Source organism: Triturus cristatus, chromosome 1_1, assembly GCF_964204655.1.
Source record: "Triturus cristatus chromosome 1_1, aTriCri1.1, whole genome shotgun sequence".
Lineage (NCBI taxonomy): Eukaryota > Metazoa > Chordata > Amphibia > Caudata > Salamandridae > Triturus > Triturus cristatus.
The window spans coordinates 1,243,863,589-1,243,885,668 of record NC_140579.1 but is presented as its reverse complement, the minus strand read 5'-3'; the positions used below and the strand labels follow the sequence as shown (position 1 = coordinate 1,243,885,668).

Sequence of the window (22,080 nt, the reverse complement as noted above, 5' to 3'; positions counted from 1 at the left end):
AACGGATTTTAAGGGAAGACAGCAGAGCCTTTCAAGCTCACAAAGAGAGAACCACATATACATAAAAGGTATCGAAGGAATGAAGGGCAAACATCGGGCAAAAGGCATGCTCTCATGCTTTAAAGAACGACTGATGCAAAAAAGAACAATTGATGGAAAGAATGCAGAACAAGGTCATACATTCACCCCAGTACAGAGATCTGGGTCTAAATCCATCAGTTATTCCTCCCTATGCCATTCCAGTTTGAACCCAGCCATATGAAAATCAGTCTTGACCCTGAACCCAATGTAAACAGTGCAGCCTGAACTGCCAGGCCAGGTCCTCCCTGGACTGGAAACAAGCATCCCAGGACTGGTTTTCAGGTTTCACCCCTCATCAGCCAGCATAGCTTGACTCCAGTGGCATGGAGAGCACAGGACCCCCTTCTGGGCATTCCTGTCCCACTCGGGGTGACAAATGCAAGAAGAATAATTGATAGACAAAATGTACAACAATGTCATACATTCACTCCAGTACAGAGATCTGGACCTAAATCCATCGTTTTGGATGGAGTCAACCTAGATCTGTGACTGGGGGTGAGTGTCTGCAAAGTTTCAGCGCTCTGTCCATGATCTCCCTGTGTTTGCTTTGTTCGCCCTAAGATGGTAAGGTATACCCAGACGTGGGTCCCTTGCTTACTTGGCCACTGGATTCAAGCTAGCCTGGCTGATGAGGGGTGTTTCCCAGAAACCAGTCCCAGGATGCTAGTTTCCGATCCAGGGAAGACCTGGCGTGGAAGTTCGGGCTCGGCTGTTCCCATGAGGCATAGGGTCAAGACTGACTTGCATATAGCTGGGTCTGAACTGGGGTGGCGAAGTGAGCTAAAGAACAATGATGGATCCAACCCAGATCAGCGACTAGGGGGTAAGTGTCTGAAAAGTTTCAGTGCTCCGTCCATCATCTCCTTGTGTTTGCTTTAAAAAACGCCGAAGCACGTGAAGATGGATCAGCAAGAACACTTTACAAACACCAGGGTATCAATACCAAAAATTTATAAGTCCATGAATAATAATAATAAATGTTTGTAAAGCACACAGCTACCTCAAACGAGGAGTCCCGGCGCTAATGTAGCAGACATCAGTACAGAGGGACCAACACAGTCAATCCTTTTGCTTAAAAAGCCAGGTTTTCAGCTCTTTTCTGAACTCCAACTCTGAGTTCAGCATACGTAACTGGGCAGGCAAGTTGTTCCAAAGCTTGGCAGACTCCACCGAGAAGGACCTGCCCCACCTGCCTGACTTTGGAGAATCCGGGGACAGTGAGATGAGGTTGGATCTTAAGGTCCACTCTCGGGGGTACGGCCAGAGTCTTTTCCTCAAGTAGCCAGGGCCCATGCCATGGTATGCACGAAAAGCAATTGTTAGTGCCTTATATTCAATCCTCTTGGCAGCCGGGAGCCAGTGGAGTTGTTTGAGGTGCGGGGAAATATGCTGGCACAGAGGGACTTTGCAAATTAGCCTGGCAGCTACGTTCTGTACCATTTGGAGCTTCTTGATCAGAAATCTAGCGCTGGCTAATAAAGGGCCTAGAATTTCAGGGGTGACCCTGTCCCAGTTCATTTTAGCTGCAATGGGTCGAGTGGAGGTCATCAGCATGGTCTTCAGGGAGAGACAAAAACGGACCAGGCAGTGGTCTGACCAGATGATATGTGCTGGTTTGACTACCTCCAGCTCCTGCATATTCTTGTAGAGGAGGTCAAGAGTATAGCCTGCTTTATGAGTGGGGTATGCTGGGTCAGGTTAAATCCTGCAAGGGTCGTTATTAAATTTGCACTGTGAGTGAAATCTGGGTCACAGACGTGTAAATTAAGGTCCCCTAGGACAGTAAAATTGGCATAGCGAATAGAAATCTGGGCGATTTAGTCTGCCAGTAGTGGCTTCATACAATGGCCACAATCTGGCGGTCGGTAAAGCAGAAGCCCTGAAACTGCAAAAGAGGGGGATCGCTTAATACAGAAGGAGAGTCCTCCAATAATGCCTAATTGATCCGGAATGTAGGTGGCAATCTCCCAGACCTACTTATAGATAATTGCCACTCCACCCCACTGCCTATCACCTCCTCTATTGGCACAGCCTATACAATAGCTGGAAGGTACTGCCAGGGATAAGGCAAGGTTTGTGTTCTCCCTTAGCCAGGTCTCTGTAAGGAACATGACATCCAAACTGTTATCCTCCAGGGATTGTTCGATCAGCAGTGCATGCTTAGGTAGGGATCTGCAGACTGGATTAAGTTGTAGCCAGATTTGGGGCCGTGGGGGGTAGATCTGACTTTGAGGGAATAGTTGCAGACGGGGCAGCAGTACACCTTGTTCCCCCCAATCCTAAACCACAATAGGGATACCTATACATTTTTTTTGCCAAAGAGCCAGCAGATCCTTGAGCCCCCATCTCACCTCTCTGCCAGTGTCAAATTGGGCAGTATGGCTGGCGCTGACCGCGGTCGGGCGCGCCTTTAGTACGCTAACAATTTAACAACAATGGGGGGTTGGGTCTATGTATCCGCCCAAACTAGGCCACCAATCAAACTATTAACAGAAGATTGTTTGGACGTGCTGTTCAACTGAATCTATTTTTTTTTTTTTTTTTATCTTTCAACAAGTTACGTGGGTTTGGTCTTTTTACTTCACCTTTTCTTTATATATTCATTTATAAAACATACATGAAAAATTACATCAAACTCATGTTATAGAAAAGAGACATACATGTGACCATTCAATAAGACATCAATGATAAATACAAAACAATAACAATGAGACAATTATACAACAAAGATACTCTGGCAACATAAATGACCAGTCCTAAATTTGGAAAGGAAAAAATAGCGGTACAGACTTATTTATATTTGACATTGCTGAAACGTGCTATGAACAGCTAGACAACATTAATATTACAACAGACGTACCTGGTCTAACCATTTACACCATTAATAGTTTAGTACGCCAACGGCACACTCTGCGTGCGTCGGCGTCGCAGTGGCGACTTAATAGCAGTCAGGCGAGAAAGCTGGACTGCTAACCTTAAAAAAATGGCGGCGGGGAATGTCACTGAAAGAGCGAGGAACAATGGCGCTCAAGAGGGACGTCTTCACATCTAGAATATGGCAAACCAAACACCACAGAGCGGGGCACTCAGCACGGGTCAACCTCGGTAGAGGAGGCCGAGTGAGCACGGATGAAAATACTGCGGGAAGGTCAGAGCGGGAAGACACAGGTAGGATGCTAACAGAGGCAATACTCTGAGCCAGCCTTTAACCCAGGCAAGCTCAGAGCCCAGTAACAGGATAAAAATTAAATTAAAAGGAAGAGCGAGTTAGGAACATTAAAAAGATGTGCACCCTGCAACACGCAGCAGAGCACTGCTCAGCATAAAACAATGTATCTGAGCTTAAAAATTAGGATTAAAACAAGATGACCACTGGCCAAGCACGGACCCTAGTACAGGTTTGCTCTCTGAAGTCCGCTTATCAGGTAAGTAGTATTCCTTTCCTTCAATCTATCAATGTCACTTACCGATAATGAAATAAAAAACAGAGTGCATCTCTTTACATGAATTTATTTTCAGTAGATGCAACATTTGTCAAAGAAATAGCATGACTACAGAACACATGGCAGATGAGGACTTTGAGAAGAAAAAAACAAGTCTGCAGCATGCTGAAAAGTTATAATAAAGAAGTGTCAGAAGCATTTTTGTTATCTTGTATACGACCAAGAAAGCATTATGTACAACTGAACGACCAAATTAAAAAAGTATTAACAATAAATATTTTGAGTTTTTTTGTCCTTTTAATGCTGGTAACTTTTTATCTACCTGTCCCAATGGTTGCTTGTTATGGGTTATTTTGTTATGGGGGGCATAAATAACAGGAGGGTGAAGGTCAGTCAGTCAGTTAGTGAGAGAGAGAGAGAGTCAGTCAGTCCGTCCACCGGTTTATGCAGCTTTTCAAAAATGTGTTTGCAGCCTGCTGATCTGAGATAATTCTAGCTGACAAAATCAAACTTTCTTCTATTGTCGATGAAAAATGAAGCATTACTGATTTTGTGATGTAAGCCGCCGTGATGCTCAGCATGTTAAAAGCCTGTCAAACACCAAGCATGGCTGCATTTGAGAAACCCCTGTCTCAAATCTAAAGGTGAACAGAGACTGACTGTCCAGACGTACCATGTTTTTATAACTTAAGAAGTGTCACCGATACAAACAGTTCTATTGCTAGATAAGGACCATTCAGTGCATTGAGTTTGTCAGTTTTCTCCCGCTGCAAAAATGGAGTCCTAATTAATTTTTTTAATTTGCCATGAGTGTCCTCGCTCTGAGGATACCTATGGAGGGTTCAGCACCCACTTGTGAGAATTCACAAAAAAATGACTAAGTTTCTTTCACATCTTTGATTTTGGCTCCTGCAAATTATTTCTACATTTTATGCTTCTACTCACCTCAATCACACAGGTCAAAACTGTTCCTTGCTACACCAATTCTCCATCCTAAGTCTTAAAGCTGCATTACCCATTTTCCTCTATACTCGTGCAATGCTCTTAGCAAATGGTCATTTCGATTATCTCTTGCTATTAAATGTGCCATCACTAGAAAACAATAGAGCAATCGCAACATGGGTCTCCTGAAGGGAAAGACTGTCGGTCCTGCAATGAGGAATTCAAACAGAATACGGAGAACAGTTCACACAGCCTTAAATCAAATTATTAAAAGCACATTCCCTTGCACCCAGTCCGTAAAAAGTGCATCTGTTTGCCAGGTATATTTTCTGTTTAAAAACAACTTTTCAGCCTGAGACTCACCACTTTGTCATGACTCACTTTACTTCTGGGATTATGTGATCCTCGGTTCTCTTTTGTCGGGGAATTTGATAATTCTGCGCACTCGCATCCAGCTGACGGGTGAGTCCCTCACTTTGGAATGCAGCCACATATCCTTTTCATCGAGGAGTGCAATACATTTTATCTCCACGTGATTAAGGACATGGGTGAATAGCTGAACCTGGAAAACTCCTGTGATTTATCTCTGTGGGATTACTCTTCCCCTCTCCTCCCCTCCCCATCCCATCCCATGCTGGCACAGACTGCAAGCACCCGGAGCAGTTACTCATGAAAGAGCAAACCCCACACAGGCACACAGGGCTCATTCAGCGACGCCACCGACTTCCTCAGGTAAACAGTTCACGCCAGCGGCGGGAGACTGAACCATAAACTGAAGGAGGCGGGGAGGATGGATGAGGGGTTCAGTCAGGGAGCACAGAACTATACAACGAACCAGAGTAGGAATGGGGGATTAGAGCTCCGGCGGGGGCGAGTTGCGAATAGAAGCGAAAAGGCAAGTAAAATAAAACAAGAATCAGAGTGTGTGAGGAGCGAGAGATGCGTGAAACCAATAGCCGCGGGAAAGATTTATAGTCATTCTCTATAGCAAAGAAGGCTACCGGAAACGTAACAAGCACGCGAGTGGTGAGTGCGCGCCACAGCGAGACATCGGTTTTGAATTATCGCGCACGCGTCTGGGCTCGATAATTCAAAACAGATGGTGCCTGTGCGGGTAACCGCAAGCAATAGCCCCCACACACGCAAGAGCGTGTGGTGAGCTTTTTGAAGCCCCTTACAATAAGTCTCGCAGAGCAGCACATGCGCGCTGCTCTAGGCTCGACCTAAAAAGGACAAGGAGCACATTAACTTTAAACTGACAAGCGCGTAAAGACCAAAGCCAACAATGCTTCATAATCCAATGTTAAAATGTGAAAAGGGCAAATGACAACCAGTGTTCCTGGGCCCATTGCTCAATAAAGCATAAGAATGAACAAAGTGTAACTGATAGAGTACTGAAATGAGTCTTAGAACAGTGGCAATTTTAAGTTCAGTAAAGTTGCTGCATTGCCAGTCCTATTCCATAGCTGTGCTTTTTGGTGTATATGGGTTAAAGAAAATTTAAAATCCTATGCCACATCTTAAGGGACAGGCGTTGATCAATGCCTTTTACCAAAATAAATATTGAAAAATAGAAACCAAAACAAATCTATACACAGGAAATTTAGCCACTCTTTATCCACTGGGTTGTTGTGGTGTCATTTTATTTATTTAGAAGGTTTTATATAGCGATGGCTCGACCCAGAGCGCTTTGCAGGAGTATGTATATAGGGCACGAGTAAACAATTGTTCAAGAACGTACACTTAAATACAGGATGGAAAACAAAGAAATATATTAGTACCATTAACAAATGTCAAAAGGGTGAATCTGAATAAATAAGAATGGTACAGGTAATCAATTATTGAAACAGTAGCAGGAGAAGGAGGAAGGCTAGAAGGGAGAGAGAATGGAAGGAGTAGGGAAAGCAAAAGGCAAGGGACTGGGAGGGGAAGGGGTGAGGGAATAGAATGCAAAAGAAGAAATGAGAAGGTTATGGACCCCAGTATTTGTTGAGCAGGTGCAGTTTGAGGTCTTTTTTTTTAAAGCTGATGGGTTACAACGCAAGTCTTAAGGGATGGCCTTTTGATGAAGGGCTTTGTGCGTAATGCACGCAATCTTGTAGGAGGCTCTGCCTTCGATGGGTAACCATTTAAGGGATTTGAGGGGTGGGGTGATGTGGTCAAAGCGTTTGCAGTCAGTGAATAGTCTGGCAGCGAGGTGGAGCACAGATTTGAGTGGGGTAAGGTGAACTTTAGGAATTCCGGCGAGGATTGCGTTGCCATAGTCAATTCTTGAAAGGACAAGAGATTGGACAACCGATTTAAAGTCGTCAGCTGGAATGAATGGTTTAATTTTCTTGAGGCGACGGAGAGAGAAGAGAGCTCCTTTAGCCGAGATTTTTATGTGGTTTTGAAGAGTTAGGTTATTGTCAATGGTGATGCCAAGTTATCTGACTGAGTTGGAAAGGTAGAGCGGACAGTTGAGTGCATTAAGGTCCGAGATCCAGGTTTGGATAGGGAGAGGGTTATTTTTAGGAGAGAAGAGAAGGATTTCAGTTTTTTTAGGGTTGAGTTTGAGATGATTGGAGTGGAACCGGGGTTGGATTTTAGACAAGGTGTTGTTAAGGTGCAGGACATCAGAGTGGGATCTAATCTTATAGTAAAGTTGGGTGTCCTCAGCGTAGAGGGGGTAGTTGATTCCAGATTGTTTTAGAATAAGGGTAAGGGGTTCCATAAAGAGGCTAAAGAGAGAGGGAGGGAGAATAGATCCTTGGCGTGCACCGAGGGAGACGGGTGTGGGGTCTGAGAGGCAGTTGTGGATTTTAATTTGTTGTGTTCGATGTTTGAGGAAGGAGGAGAACCATCTGAGGACAGGACCATTGAGGCCAAAGCGAACTTTGAGTGTGTGAAGTAAGGCAGGGTGATTAACAGTATCAAATGCTGCAGAGAGATTGAGGAGAATAAGTAGGCAGGTCTCGCCATTATCTAGGGATAGGTGGATGTCGTCAACAATATTAAGCGTGGCAGTTTCAGTGCTGCAGCCTTTTCGGAAGCCGGATTGTAATGAGTCCAATAGGTTAAAAGTGTCAATGTGTTCGTCCGATTGAAGCAGGGCACATTTTCAAGGGCTTGGGAGAGACGGGGAAGGTTGAGATCGGGCGGAGATTATTAAGGTTGTTGGGGTCGGGATTTTTAAGAATGGGGGCGATTTGTCAGAGTTGGAGGGAGGCAGGGACATATCCTGTGGCAAGGGAGGAGTTGTTGATAGTGGTCCAGTAAGGGGAAATGATGTGCTTAAGCTCCTGGACAAGGTTGGGAGGGATAGGGTCTTTGGTGGCGGAAGACGAAGTTTAGAGATGTTAGTGACTTCAAGCTCAGATATGGGGTGAAAGTTGTGCCAAGAGGCGTTGTTTTTAAGCTGTGGGTTAGAAAGAATGTTATCCGGGGTGGTGGGGGAGTGGCAAGACAGCTGGGGGGGGGGGAGAGTAGGCAGGTGGGGGGGAAGAGTAGGCAGGTAGGGAGGTTTAGTAGTAGGTTCGGCGGTAAATAAGGGAATAGGAGGGATCGGCGATAAAAGGAAGGATTGGTCTATTTTGGCAATTTTTTCAGAGAAAAGTTGGCTTCGCATCTATCAATTGAAGCCATCAGTTTTGGAGGAGCAGTGGATGTTTGGTTTCGAACTATGTTGAACAGTTCCCTGGGTCGGTTTTTGGCACGATCAAGCTGTGTGTGGAAAAAGGAAGCCTTTCCTGAGAAAATGTGTTTCTTGTACGTAGTTGTGGCTGATCTGAGGAGGGCAAGATGGGCGGGAGAAGGATGTGGTCTTTCAGTTAGTCTAAGAGAACGTCTTTCGTCGTTGAGATTAGAAGTGAACCAAGATTTGGATGGAATGTTTCTTTGGATTTTAGGTTTAGACGGGGCAATTTGGTCTAGGACCTCGATGGCAGTTTTTCTAAAATGCTCGGTGAGAACATTGGCATGAGGGGAGAGGGGAGTAAGACTTCGATGTGCTTGGAGTTTAGACTCCAGTTCACCAGGGGGGATACGATTAAGATTTCTGGTCCATTTCATGGATTTGACGTTATTGACGGGGGGGGGGGGGGCGTGATTGAGAACAGAATGAGGTGATGATCAGACCAGTCGATCAATGTCATTGATATTTTTCTACTGCCAACCACAGCATGCAGCATGGGGCAATGGGTCTGCCCACTTCAGTCATTAGCTCTCTTCAGAGTTTTGAAAGTTTTGATTATGCACAAGATTCAGAGCAGAAGTCAATGTCACTTTTTTGTTTAAACGTAAATGTTTTTTGTCAGACCAAAAATCATACTAACGTAGATTTGAGATGGACAGTGATTGCTAAAGTCGAACAAGACTTCAGAGGCGGTGATATCGAAGCAAAACTATCAAGACAAGAAGCAATGATGATAGTATTGTTCAATTCTGCAACCGATGGATTGAACGAACTTTGACCTTTACAAGTTGTCCTAAAAGATAGGGGCTCCATTGTCACCAGATGCTCACACATAATTGTATCTTCCAACTAGCTAGGAACAAGTTGTATGTACCAACAATTTCCATCCTTAATGGCATTTTTCTGTATGAACTGTTTTGTTATGATTTATTAATTGTTCGCCAAACCCATCATCATAGATGGAATTCCCACTCATCGTGTTGCATAAAAGAAATGGCTTGGTCCAATAATGGTATTGGGACCCAGTGCACTTTAAGACATTACAGTGGGTTGCCTATACGTTCACCAACCCCTGTAAGATGGCCGACACACCAACGCCGTTTTACCGCGTTTACTATGTTAAACCCCGGAAGCCGGACATAGCGTGACAGAGTATATACATCATGAAAAGAATGGCCGCTGCATACTGTTTGCGAGTTAAGCAACAAACGTTTTGCCACAATAATTACTATAGTTGGAATTAGTGAATTTCTGCACTTTGTAATACATTTCAGTGGGTTTCCTAGACGTTTGTTAACCACTGTAAGATGGCCGATACATCTATGCAGTCTGGTAACCATGGCAACCCACAGAAGCCGGATACAGCGTGACCGGTTAAACACATCGGGTTAAGAATGGCCGCCACATACGGTTTGCGAGCTAAGCCTGCCAAAGTGTGCCACGACACGAACTGAGGTAATAAGACCGGTTTTTGACTTAGACTGGGAAGGCTCAACCGTCCTAGTGGAGCTTATAAGCTCATTTGTATGACACGAACACCCGAACCAGACTGCTCGTGGTAATCACGCCAATTTGTTTCCCTTTTCACTAGGTGTGTCTATTCATTTATCCTCCCTACATCGCGAGTGAAAAACGACTTTAGGTAAGAAATTGGAGCCCTTTAATGCATAGAGAGATTAGAGTAAGAAAGATAAACCTTCTCTCAAGCCATTGTCTTTTTTATTTCAGCCAGAGAGAGGACAATTAAAAAAACAGTGAGTGGCCATTTGAGCGTTGAAAGATGATATGCAAAGATGATATGAGTATATGTTGAATGGAGTTTAGTTATTCCCTTCTGTTGATGTCATTCAGGTGGTTCCGCGCCGCGGTCCTACTGCAAAGGGTAATTCAGTTGCCATAAAGAAAGAGGTAAGCAGCAGAGAGGTGGCTGTTGTGCCGTGTAGTGGTTTCCTTAATGGTTTGAAACAATATTAGTAACACAGGTCTCTTTCCCCCCCCCCTTTTTTTTCATTTTCAGTGGATGGTCCTGATGAGAACTCCATGATTGTTAGGAGTTTGAAACGCGTAGACCCTATATTTTGTGCCAGAAGAGAGAAAAATTAAAATTGCAAATTTATTAAAGATATACTTATGTGTATATAACAAGACCTATGGCACTGTGAAAAATTTGTTTTGATAAAATATTGTTGTATTTGTTGATAAAATAAGCTCAGTGTGTATGATGGTATGTATGAGAATGATTGATGGAGAATAGTATTGATAGTGTGTATAAGTAGTATGAGGGGGATCTTTTAATGTACAAAATGTGTTTATTTGTATTGTATAGGATTTGTGAAACGTCAAAATTTGGTAAATAAATGACCAAAGAAATTTATAATAATCGAATACAAAAATAAAATGAAAGATTGAATCTAACAACGCGAGTCCAACCCACTTATAGTTTTGCTCATAGGTGAGGAGCCTAAATAATTAGCTTTATTAAGCTTAGCAGCATTGGCAATTTTTTGGTATCTAGATTACACCAAGATCAGCAAGTTGGCAATACCTTTAACCGAACAAATTTGAAATAATGGTGGTCTGTAACTCGAGCTTCTGAAGTTCAGTTCATTCAGGCACTACAACCTTCATCAATAGTGCCACTTCAATATGGTGAAAACATGCTCCCTCCAGCCAGCTACTGCGGACACGTCTATATTGAGGGCGCTACATCTCAAACAAGCAGCTCCAGAACAACTGATAAATTTGACATGACAAACATTTTTCAACGGTCCTCACTTTTTTCTTCTCCAAATGGGATCTTTTTTCTTTCCAAATGGTTTGTACGAGAACAGAATTTCTACTCTACCGCTGTTTCTTTAGGCAATCGTCTAGGTGGTGCAGGCACTGTCTATCCCTTTCTACTGGTCCTTTCTTTCCTTCGAGTTGCCCTTTAATTGGCTTGACAGTGTAGCTGTCACCAGACCTTGTATGATCAACCTAAACGTGTAGTACAGATGGAAGCTTTGGCCCCACCATGGTGGGCAGGAGTTCATGATTAAATTGGGCAGAAGTTGTGTGCTTCCACTGAAAGGATTGCTTGACTAGCACTTTGTGGCAAACCTTAAACTCAATACAAAAGGACGGAGTTGGATATGGTGGCAAGCAAATGATCACGGCTAAAGGCCAGATCTATTTATTATGAAATATTGTGCTAAAGACAGTAGGCCTCATGCATATACTGTGATAAACATATGTTAAACTCAATAGGGATTTAAAGATGGATTATTATTCCTTGGTATAAAAGCCCAAAGGGAAGGCTTATGTTACAAGAAATCTCACTGATTACTGTGGTAATCAAGGGTTTTAAAGTTGATAACCCCTGTGACAAACTGTTGATACAGAACCTTTGCTCCGGGATAATCTTTGATTGACCATCTTAAAAGAGGGTAGTTTGCTCTGCCAATTCTAACTCTGTATAACTTTGCAATTTTATAACTCTGTGCCTGATGGCTGCCATGCGGGAAAGCTTACACTCAAACCAGAAGGCCTGAGTTAGTTACAGAGACAAGCTATAGGCAAGAATGTACCACTGAAAAAACAATTCTGCTTATTATGACACGTTAAGAAGACGGTGGCTCTAGCTTAGGGATCTTCACAATTTCCTGATAATATTCACTTTGGTATAGACAGCCATTAGTTGTAAAAATGCGGCTGCTACAGTTCTGAAAACTTTAAACAGTCAGTAAACAAAATCATGCAAAAATGTACGCAACTTCCCACAATGAAATTACAATAGCAAGCATATTAAGGTTAAGAAAATGGAAAGAGCAAACTATTCTCAAGTCATGGGTAGGATGTTTATTTTCAAGATCTTCTCTTGATAATTTCACCGTGTGAAAAAAATTAAGTTCTTTACGCCTTTTACACACTTATCACCACAGGTGCGGTGAACTACTTACTTTCAATTTTCAAAGTCTCAACTGAAATACTGCCACAGTGCCAATATTAGAAATGAATTTAAATAAGCTTTACAAAAAAAAAAAGTATTTAATTACCAACTATAAAGAATATTTAAATTCTTCCAAATGCAATAATTACTTCAGCATGTATAAATGTTCGCGATCATACACAGACTTATTTTTGATCTACTACAAATACTTTAAGTTGGCTAACATTGTGAAATTTTCACATACACAAAAGACGAGACATTTTACATCTGAATTACTACAGAATAGGCCCTTCCAATTGCACAAATGTTATCACAAAATTGTTCATATACATACCTATTTTGAACCTGAGTAGCAGCAAAATGTACATAATTCTTCTTTTCAAGGAGTTTGGCTAACAAACTTTCAATAGCACCTTTTTGATTCTGAAACGCTTCTTCCAAAAACTGATACCTTTAAAGCAAAATATAAAGTGTATTCAGTCACTGCATCATTGTTTTCATTTATTTCTGTGAGATGCATCCACATATGTGTGCGCACACACAAACATTAAAACAGATAGTTTTAGCATAACAATAAAGGTTAACATTCTGATTATTATACAGATGTGCATTCATCCTGTTGGAAACAGTGATGTTGGTAAAACAGAAAGCAGCTAATTTATTTCAGCAACTGAAATAAAGAAAAAACTTAAAGAACACTTTCTGGTGTACTGTATTTCAACTCAGATTATTCTCCTTGTGACTGTCCCCAGACTAGATCAGATTTGCTTCTCAGCGATTACAAGCATCGTCGTTACGTGGTGTTGAGTGGCTCCTTGTCAGGTCTGTCCTGTCCCTAAAATGACACAGAGTCACACACAAACCCCACCCCAGCGATTAGAAGTCAGCTTCTTGCGGATATCTGTTCGCACCGTCATAAGCAGAGCCTTGTGTGAATAGGGTTCAACAGTGTGCAGATCTCAAACGGGAACCATTCAGATGGAGAAAAGTCTATTCCAGGCTTCTCCAATGGGTAGCTACTGGTAGCTCTCCAGCAACCTGAAAGTAGCTCTCCTGGGTGCGCCAATCTACTAAATCAGAAACATTTGCTAGGTTAAATTATGTATACCAAAAATTAAATAGTGTGTAATCAAGACGAAAATGTGTTTGTCAGAACACAAAAGCGGATGTTTGGAAAAAGGGTTGAATTTCCAAAATTATTTTCAAAGTTCATATTCGGGTGAAAATCATGCAGCTTTGGGGAGACTCCTTACTCATATTAATAACTCTGTGGCAGTGGCATTGCAGATATGACCGTTATGTATTACCTATGTTGATACAGCTTTTCTTACAAATGCTGGCAGCAACCATGCCCAATTCTTTGTGGGGATCACTGTGGGTAGTCTTGATTATGGTGTCCACTAAGGTATTCCTGTTTGATGCGGTCACTGTTACACCACTAATAATAGTAGTAGCTAGGGAAGATTTTCAATTAAACAGAAGTGGCTTCAATTAGAGAAAAGGCTGGAGACCCCTGGCCTTTTCCACAGAACAGGGAGGTGGGAGGATCAGTAAAGAATCTGTAGTTAGATAAATTATCCACCAGAAAGAGCGTTACCGAAGGCCAGCAATTTACTATTCCGATGGATACTTCTAACTGCTGATCACTTACTCTGCGGATAGACACCAAATAGCCTGACGGATGTCAAAGACAAGTGACCAACATGCTAGCGCAGTGGAGGCAGCCTTAGCTTTGGTGTAATGAGGCCAATGAACGTCCGGAGGCTGTTCTTGGCCAGTGTATAGCAGATCTTTAAGTGAAGCACAATGCATGTAGAAATGATCCACTTTTGCACTGTTTTGCCCTTCATTGTCTCAGAGAACCCTACAAAGACTTGGTAGTCCTTCGTGCGATCAAGATAAAAACTCAGTGCTCTCTTGCAGTCCAAACGATGGAGTCCCTCCTCCTCGGATGGGTGAGGTGAAGCAAAGAACATCGGCAGAGATTGCACGATATGAACGGCATCACAACTTTTGGGAAAAACGTTGCCTTCGTCCTCAGCACAAGTCTGATAAAAAATATAGTATAAAGTTCCTGGACAGATAATGCGTGTAACTCACTTAATTGACGAGCGGATGTAATCGTTATGAGGAAAACTGTCTTCAGAGTTAACCATTAGAGGGTGGCTGTGCACCTGTTCAAATGGAGTATACATCAAAAACAGGAGTACTAAAATCAGGTCCCACTGAGGCATCAAACAGGTTTTGCTGGACACATGTGGGTCAGACTGTAGGACGTTGGCTCTGTATATACGATACCAAAGTAAGGTATAGTGTGCACAGAGTTCAGTGGATACCCAAAGGTAGGCAGAGGTAAAAGATGATACCTTACTCTCTTTTGTGGTATAGTGCTGTGAGAAAGTGCCATCTTTCTTGCATGCCCCCACTTTTTGCTGAATTGCTGACTGTACTTTGACCGAGTGTGCTCTGGGCTCCTGCCAATCAGGTGCCCAGGACCTATGTTCCTTCCCTAAAACCTAAAACCCAAATTGGCAAACGCGGGCCACATGTCAGCCCCTGGTAAATGGTACCCTAGGTACCCAGGGCCTTGTGACCAGGGAAGGCCTCTAAGGGCTACAGCACTTATTGTGCCACCCTTAGAGGCCCTGTACCCTAACACAAACACACTGCCCTTGCAGGCTGAGTGCCTGCGTACAAGACAAAACAAAGTGTCGACATGGCACACATCCCTGTGTGCCATGCCCACAATCTACACTGCCCTGGCATACACCAGCCACCCCTCTAGCTGGGTGCCCTATGCCAGTGGTGTGGGCACAGGAGCATGAACCCTGTGCCCCTACAGTACCCAGGTTCATTCCTGGGGACTGTAAGTGCAGTGCTACCATTTAAGAGTATATGGCGCTGGGAGCTCGTCAAACATGAACTCCACAGCACCATAATGGCAACACTGAAGACTGAGAAGTTTGGTATCAAACTTCTCAGCACATTAAATCCCACACCGGCATCAGTGCGGGTTTAATGTACAAACCACTACAGAGGGCATCTTAGAGATGCCCCCTGAAACCTAACCTACAATCCGCGTCTTGTCTGAGAGGCTGCCACACAGCAGACATGTTGCTGGAGCCCTGGGTGGAGAGCCCCCGCTCTCCTGGGTCTGCAACAATGCACATCCTGGACGAGGTGCTACGTCTCCTCCCCCAGGATGGGCAGGGGGAAGCTTCAAAGGCATGCCGCCTTTGTGAGCTTCTCCAGGCCACTTGCTGTACTCCGCAACTGGCCCCCACCGGTTCTGACCCCCACTCTGGCAGGCAGACTGGCCGGAAACCCCAAGTAAGGACAGGGGACGGGCCAGCCACTGCCAACCCCACCCTTCAGGTGGGAGAGGCGAGGTGAAGCACATCTCCAGGCTCTCGCCATCTTGAAGATGGGAAGCCCTGCCCAATCAGGACTAGGCTACTGCCCTCCTCCCACAGGAGAGTGGCAGGATAGGGGGTGTACCCACCCCAGGGCAGTGACCCACTGGTCCCTGCCCTTTACCTACCTGTAACACCCCTAAATCTAGTATATAGGGGCAACCTGAACCTTCCTTCCTCCGAGTCCAGATTCTAAACTAGCAAAGAAGAACAAGAAGAAAGAAGACCTGCCGTGCAGCTGCTAAGAAGAGGAAGACACCAACTGCTTTGGCCCCAGCCCTACCGGCCTGTCGACCCTTGAACCTGCTCCTGCTAAATCCCGGCACCTCCTGCGGCCTGCACCCTCACAAACCCCAGAGGACCTGGCTACCTTGTGACTGAGCACCTGGGACTCCCATGAGCAGTGGCTCTGCTCAAAGCAAGTTTCTAACCCCTGACATCAGCCCGGAACCGCGAACCCTGCACACACTGCATCCGCCAAGCCTAGTCTGTGCCGGAGTGGACATAGACCCCCGAGGACATCCCCCCCAGCGACTGTGACCCCGAATCCGGCACCCAAGGTCCCACCTCAATGCTCCTGACGACGCCTGCAGCCTCAGAACCAGGGACCACCCCAACCGCGATCAACAGAGGGTAAGATTTCCCGACATCAAAAGGCACCCCTGCACCCGGCGCCCTGCGGCCCCCTGTGCCCGACTCCTGAGTACCTACCTATCCTCCAACTACCCAACTTACCTTTTGAAGTGGTGGTGGCACCTGAAGAATCTTCGTCCCAGAGTTTGCAGCCTTTGTTCGTCCTTGGGCTTTCCCATTGAAATCCATTGAGCGCCCGAAGGCTCAAAAGCACCCTGCACCCAACCGCCCGAGTGGCCCTGGCAGTGCAACTTCTACTCCTACATACGTCCCCATTTGCCCTGAGCAAGTGACCAGGAGCTCAGCTCCCACAGTAGCGTGGCCTGCTAGACAGCAGCCACCAACCAAGGCCCCTCTGCCTCCCATAGGATAACATTGGGCCTAACTCACTCTGCACCCGGCTGCTCCTGTGCCGCTGAGGGTGTAACAACTGTACTTACCTGACCCTGGGAGACTCCTATGCTGAGTTTATGCCCAGAACCTTAACTCTGCCAGTCGAGTACTTACACAAAAGCCGATAACTCACTTTTCTTCCATAGGGTAACATTGACTGGCTTCTTCTGAAATTTCATCTAAGTGTGGAGTTTCTAAACTTTAAAATATTCACCTAAAATCAACCCAGTAACGAAAACGGAAATACTCACCTGCTATTAGGAGAGATCCCAGTGCTGGATCTTGGTGCCCAGCACTGACCCTGAAAGTACTTACAACCGTACTTACCACTAACTCAATGTTTTCCCATAGGAAACCATTGACTGTTTTTCTGTGAAATTTCTTCTGTCGATTTTGGCAAACTACAAATATTCTTTAAAAATCGTACCAACTGTGAAAACGTAATTACTTACCTGTTTTAGATAGATGCCCCAGTACTGAGCTTAGGAGCCCAGCACTGGATTACAAAAGTAACGAGAACATACTTTACCCGTAACTTGAATTTTCTCCCATAGGAAACCTTTGACTGTTTTTCTATGAAATTTCTACTAAGTGTCGATTTTGCAAACTTATAAATATTCCCTAAAACTCACCTGTAACTTAAACGCAGTTTCTCAACTGCTTACAGGTGGTACACTAGTACTGGATCTAGGATCCAACACTGACCTAGAAGAAGTAACCATAACCCCACTTACCTGCGAAGTGAATTTCCTTCCATAGGGTAACATTGGTAATTTGATTAGCAAAAAGTTTCTAAGTGTCAACTTTTAAAATAGCAAAATATTGATTAAAAATCACCATAGTAACCAAAACGAATTTACTCTTTTCCAAGAACTGTCCCAGGACTGAATCTAGGACCCAGTCCTGGAGTTAGAAAAGTAATCCTGAAAGAAATCAAGTACACATAACTTAAAATTCCCATTGAGCTCAATGTATTATTGTGTTTGAAATTGTGTTGCCTATTGCAACAAAACTAACTATTATCTGCAAAAGTCAATTGCCTATTGCAAAGTATTTAACTAAAGCATCTCATTCTGAGAAGAACAAGTTACTTACCTTCGGTAACGCTTTTTCCGGTGGATACAGTATCTGCCTGTGGATTCCTCACCTTGTGAATATCCCCTGCGCCAGCAACATTCGGAAACTTTTGTAGCAGTCCACGCCGATGAGGTCGAAGACGACGTCACAGAGACACGGCTCCGCTCGCGACTCCGCTGACTTCACCGGCTCCATAAGAAGACCTAGTCGGCGTGATGACGTCAGTTCCGCCCTTTTTTCCGTGCCTTCGAGGCACACGGACGGACTGACAGTAATTTATACACAGTACATAATATAGAAATCAAAACAGTGTGGAGAATAAAAAGGAAGGCAAAAGAAACACAATGCCTTTGACAGTAACAAATACATTTTGAAACACCATCATTAAAATTCTAGGTATACAAGGGTGGACAACGGGGAGGCGGGTGGGTCAGTGAGGAATCCACAGGCAGATACTGTATCCACCAGAAAAAGCGTTACCGAAGGTAAGTAACTTGTTCTTCTGATGGATACATCTGCCAGTGGATTCCTCACCTTGTGAAAAGATTTCCACAGCAGTCCCACTCCCGGAGGAGGTGTCCACCCTTTTATACCAGAAAGTCCTGAAGGACGGAACAAGCAAAATGTCCGTCCCTCCTCACCTCGGAATCCAAGCAGTAATGCTTTGCGATAGTGTGAAGGGAGGCCCAAGTTGCAGCCCTACAAATGTCCTCCACAGGAATACCTCTAGACAAAGCAGAAGTGGAAGACTTCGCTCTAGTAGAATGAGCCCTTAAACCCTCTGGAGGTTCCTTACCGGTCAAAGAGTAGCATATCTTGATGCACAAGACAATCCATCTGGAAAGGGTGCGCTTGTGCACCGCTCTGCCTTTCCTGCAGCCAACAAAGCCCACGAAGAGCTGGTCGTCAACTCGAAAGTCTTATGTCCTGTCAAGGTAGAAGCTCACCGCCCTCTTAGGGTCCAAGCGGTGAAGTCTCTCCTCCTCCTTGGAAGGGTGAGGGGGAGGATAGAAGGTAGGGAGGGTAATGGACTGCCCCAGATGGAAGGGAGTTACCACTTTAGGCAGAAAAGCAGCCCTGGTCCTGCGTACCATTCTTTCAGCATGAATGGTCAAGAACAGGCGTTTTGAACTCAGAGCTTGAAGCTCACTTACCCTTCTTGCCGAGGTGATCGCAATGAGAAAAACCGTCCTGAAAGACAACAGTCTCAAGGGACTCTTGTGCAAGGGCTCGAAGGGAGAACCCATCAGATAAGTTAAGACAAGATTTAAGTCCCATTGAGGCACAATAAAAGGAGTAAGAGGAAACTTGTTTGTAAGGCCTTTCAAAAACCGTAAAACAATAGGAGATTTAAACAATGATGGTTGATCCGGAAAACACAGGAATGCCGGCAAGGCTGAAAGATATCCCTTTACAGTGGCTACAGCAAAACCTTGCTGAGCAAGAGAAAGGGCAAACTGACGAATGTCAGATAAACGAGCCCTCAAAGGATCAATTGACTTCTCCCCACACCAGAGCACAAATTTAGACCACCTATAAGAATAGATAGATTTGGTGGAATGACGTCTGGCAGACAAAATTACGTCTACCACGTCAGGCAGGAGAGAAAAAGAATTCAGGTTGCCCCGTTCAATCTCCAGGCATGAAGGTGTAAGCTCTGGAGGTGGGGGTGTAGAACCTGCCCCTCCGACTGCTAGAGGAGGTCTGCCCTCAAAGGGAGACGGACCGCAGGGCACGAGGAGAGGTGGAGAAGATCTGTATACCACACCCTTCTTGGCCAATCTGGGGCGATCAATATGACTTGGGCCAGGTCTTGGCGAATCTTCCTCAGAACCCGAGGAATCAAGGGTATGGCAGGAAACGCGTAAAGGAGATGAGAGTCCCATCTCAACTGAAACGCGTCCCCCAAAGCTCCCTGCATCGGATACTGGAGACTGGAGAATGACAGGCAGTGAGCGTTCGTGAGTGGCAAACAGGTCCAAACGAGGAGTTACCCACATCCGAAAGACTTGACAAACCACCTCCGGATGAAGCCTCCACTCGTGGTCTGCGGAGAACTGCCGACAGACTGTCTGCACGTACGTTGAGAACCCCGGCCAGATGATTTGCCATCAGACAAATCTGATGATCCTGAGCCCAAGGACCAGAGACGCAGAGACAATGAGAACCCCACTCCTCCCGGCTTGTCGACATACCACATCGCGGCAGTGTTGTCCGTCAGGACTTGAACCGACTGACCGAGAAGGGAAGGGATGAAGGCCTTGAGCGCCAAATGTATCGCCCGCAATTCCAGAAGGTTGATGTGAAGCAACCTTTCCGCTGGAGACCAAAGACCCTTGATCTCCAGATCCCCCAGATGAGCACCCCACCCTAAAGTGGAAGCATCTGTTATTACTGTGGCCACCGATGGAGGTAGATGGAGGGCTTTCCTTGAGAAAGATTGCCCTCCACGCACCACCAAGACAGATCCGCCGCAGCTTCTCTGGAGATCCTCACAGACTCCCTGAGATCTCCTTTGTGCTGATACCACTGCCTTCAGAGGCACCACTGGAGCGCCCTCATGTGCCAGCGTGCATGGTTGACCATATATAAAGCTAGCATCACTTAGAAGTCCAAAACTTTACCGGATTTAAAACGAAAGTGGGCTAAATACTTTGATCACTGAAACTTAGATTCCCCCTTCTGAAGAATAATGTAATACTATCTGCATCAAGGCTCTTCATAATAAAATGATACCCTTACTCACACAATCTTAGTTCTTTACTATGCACCTATTGCACTGGACTCCTGACAAATTGTATAAACTGCTGCTTGCTAGAAAACAACCATGTTGGAACTGTACTATTCCCCTGGACACTGGAACACATGTTTTTCAGGTGCATACATATTAAATTATTCTGAGGCAAAGCTGCGGTCCAGCTCTCTAAACTATTCAAGAGGACGATTGCATTTAATTTCTCATAATCTGTTTTGGGTGTTTTATGCTCCACGATCACGCTGAATATGAATGACAATGACGCCGCAATACTTAATCTTCTAACTATAGCTGTTAAGGACATAATTACAGAATGAAAATCTGTCATCATATCTGGCGGGCATGGGTAATGTATATAAGTAGTACACATAGCTCTCAAGATGCTCTCCTGAGTCATCCCTTAAGCTCCCAAACTGAAGTACCCTAGACACGTTTATGCAAATCACCCCTCTGGACTAAAGACCTGAATAGTTCTTATTCTAACACACAGTTTGTCACAGATGCTAACAGGCTCTGGCTTACATGTAATATTTTTAATTGGTTCTTCCAACTCAACTTTACAGTTACCTATATATTTTGCATGGCTGTTCACTTTTTGGATTACCCAATAAGGTTGTGAACGTCCCCAAATTCTTATCAGTTATATGACTTTTCAAGTTTAGTCAGGTTATCATGATGGTTTTTGCTTTTATACAGTTAGACAATGTATATCTGCCATGTTATTTTGCCATTTACAAAAAGGTGTGTTATTTGATCACATTTAAGCAAAGTGAATTTAGTGTCAGTAAAGGACGCACCCCTCAATTGACTGCCATAAGTGAAATTGATGGTTTAGCGTTATTTACTCCGATTTTTTTTGTATTTCCTTTTTTTTTTTTGCTATTGTATGTCAATTAATTCTCAATAGCCATTAAATTAAATTAGAAGAAAGCAGTATCCATCAGAACAAGGCTTTCTCAAAGAGCACATGAACTGCAATATGCTTTGGTCTTCAGTACATAAATGTATCGTCAAAAGGTAAACCAAACCCCCCCCTCAACCCCCCCAGGCTAAGCCTGAGCAATGTTACAGGGCTTCAAAGGGGTGGTCTTCACCACAGCCTCACCCTAGGGCAAAGGAGCTCTAAATAGCTGTAACCGCGACCCCAAGTACCAATGGTTATGCATAAAAACTGTCCCTGTGCACTTTTAACCAACCTCACTAGTGGAGAGATTTCTAAATCTTATCCCTCTTCTTCAAGAGCTAGACAGACCTCAGCAGGAAAGTAGTGCCAAGGACGGAGTAAATGTTATATAAGAAATTACAGCACATTAGAGGCCAGGGTTTATCCTGGATTTAAATCTCTGGTCAATAATAACTTTTCAAAAAAGGTGGCTTCGATCTAGAACTTTTTCCTACTTTTGTACATGAAATTAAGGAGAGCCTATCCAAGGCCTACTATATCCAAACCCACAATCTCCACCCATCATGTTATACAACTTATGAAATTCAAACACCTGGACAGGGGTAACAACTGGCCCTACACAATATCCCTAAGAAAATATACAATTTAAAATTTTAAAAGTTATTCCTACCTGTGTTCCTTGTGCTCTTGTAACTGACAGTCTCTGCATGTGAGTCGATCACATGTTTCACAGAAAAGCTTTAACTGTTCTTGTTTGTGTACTGGACAAAACACTGGGCGGGCACCTGACGTACCCACAGACTCTGTTAAAAGCAATTAGATTTTTAAGACATTTCAA

The 22,080-nt window shown here is 44.3% G+C and overlaps 1 protein-coding gene across 2 annotated transcripts in view; it reads right to left on the bottom strand.

Moving 5' to 3' along the window:
* The window catches only part of TRIM33 (tripartite motif containing 33), a 695,715-nt gene that overhangs the window by 642,021 nt on the left and 31,614 nt on the right, over nt 1-22,080 (bottom strand). For both annotated transcript variants that reach the window (XM_085652097.1, XM_085652090.1), the window contains exons 4-5: nt 21,913-22,045; nt 12,402-12,518 (exon numbers count right to left, since the gene is read on the bottom strand). In XM_085652097.1, the coding sequence (XP_085508223.1) occupies nt 12,402-12,518; nt 21,913-22,045 (250 nt within the window). The remainder of the gene's footprint in view (nt 1-12,401; nt 12,519-21,912; nt 22,046-22,080) is intronic.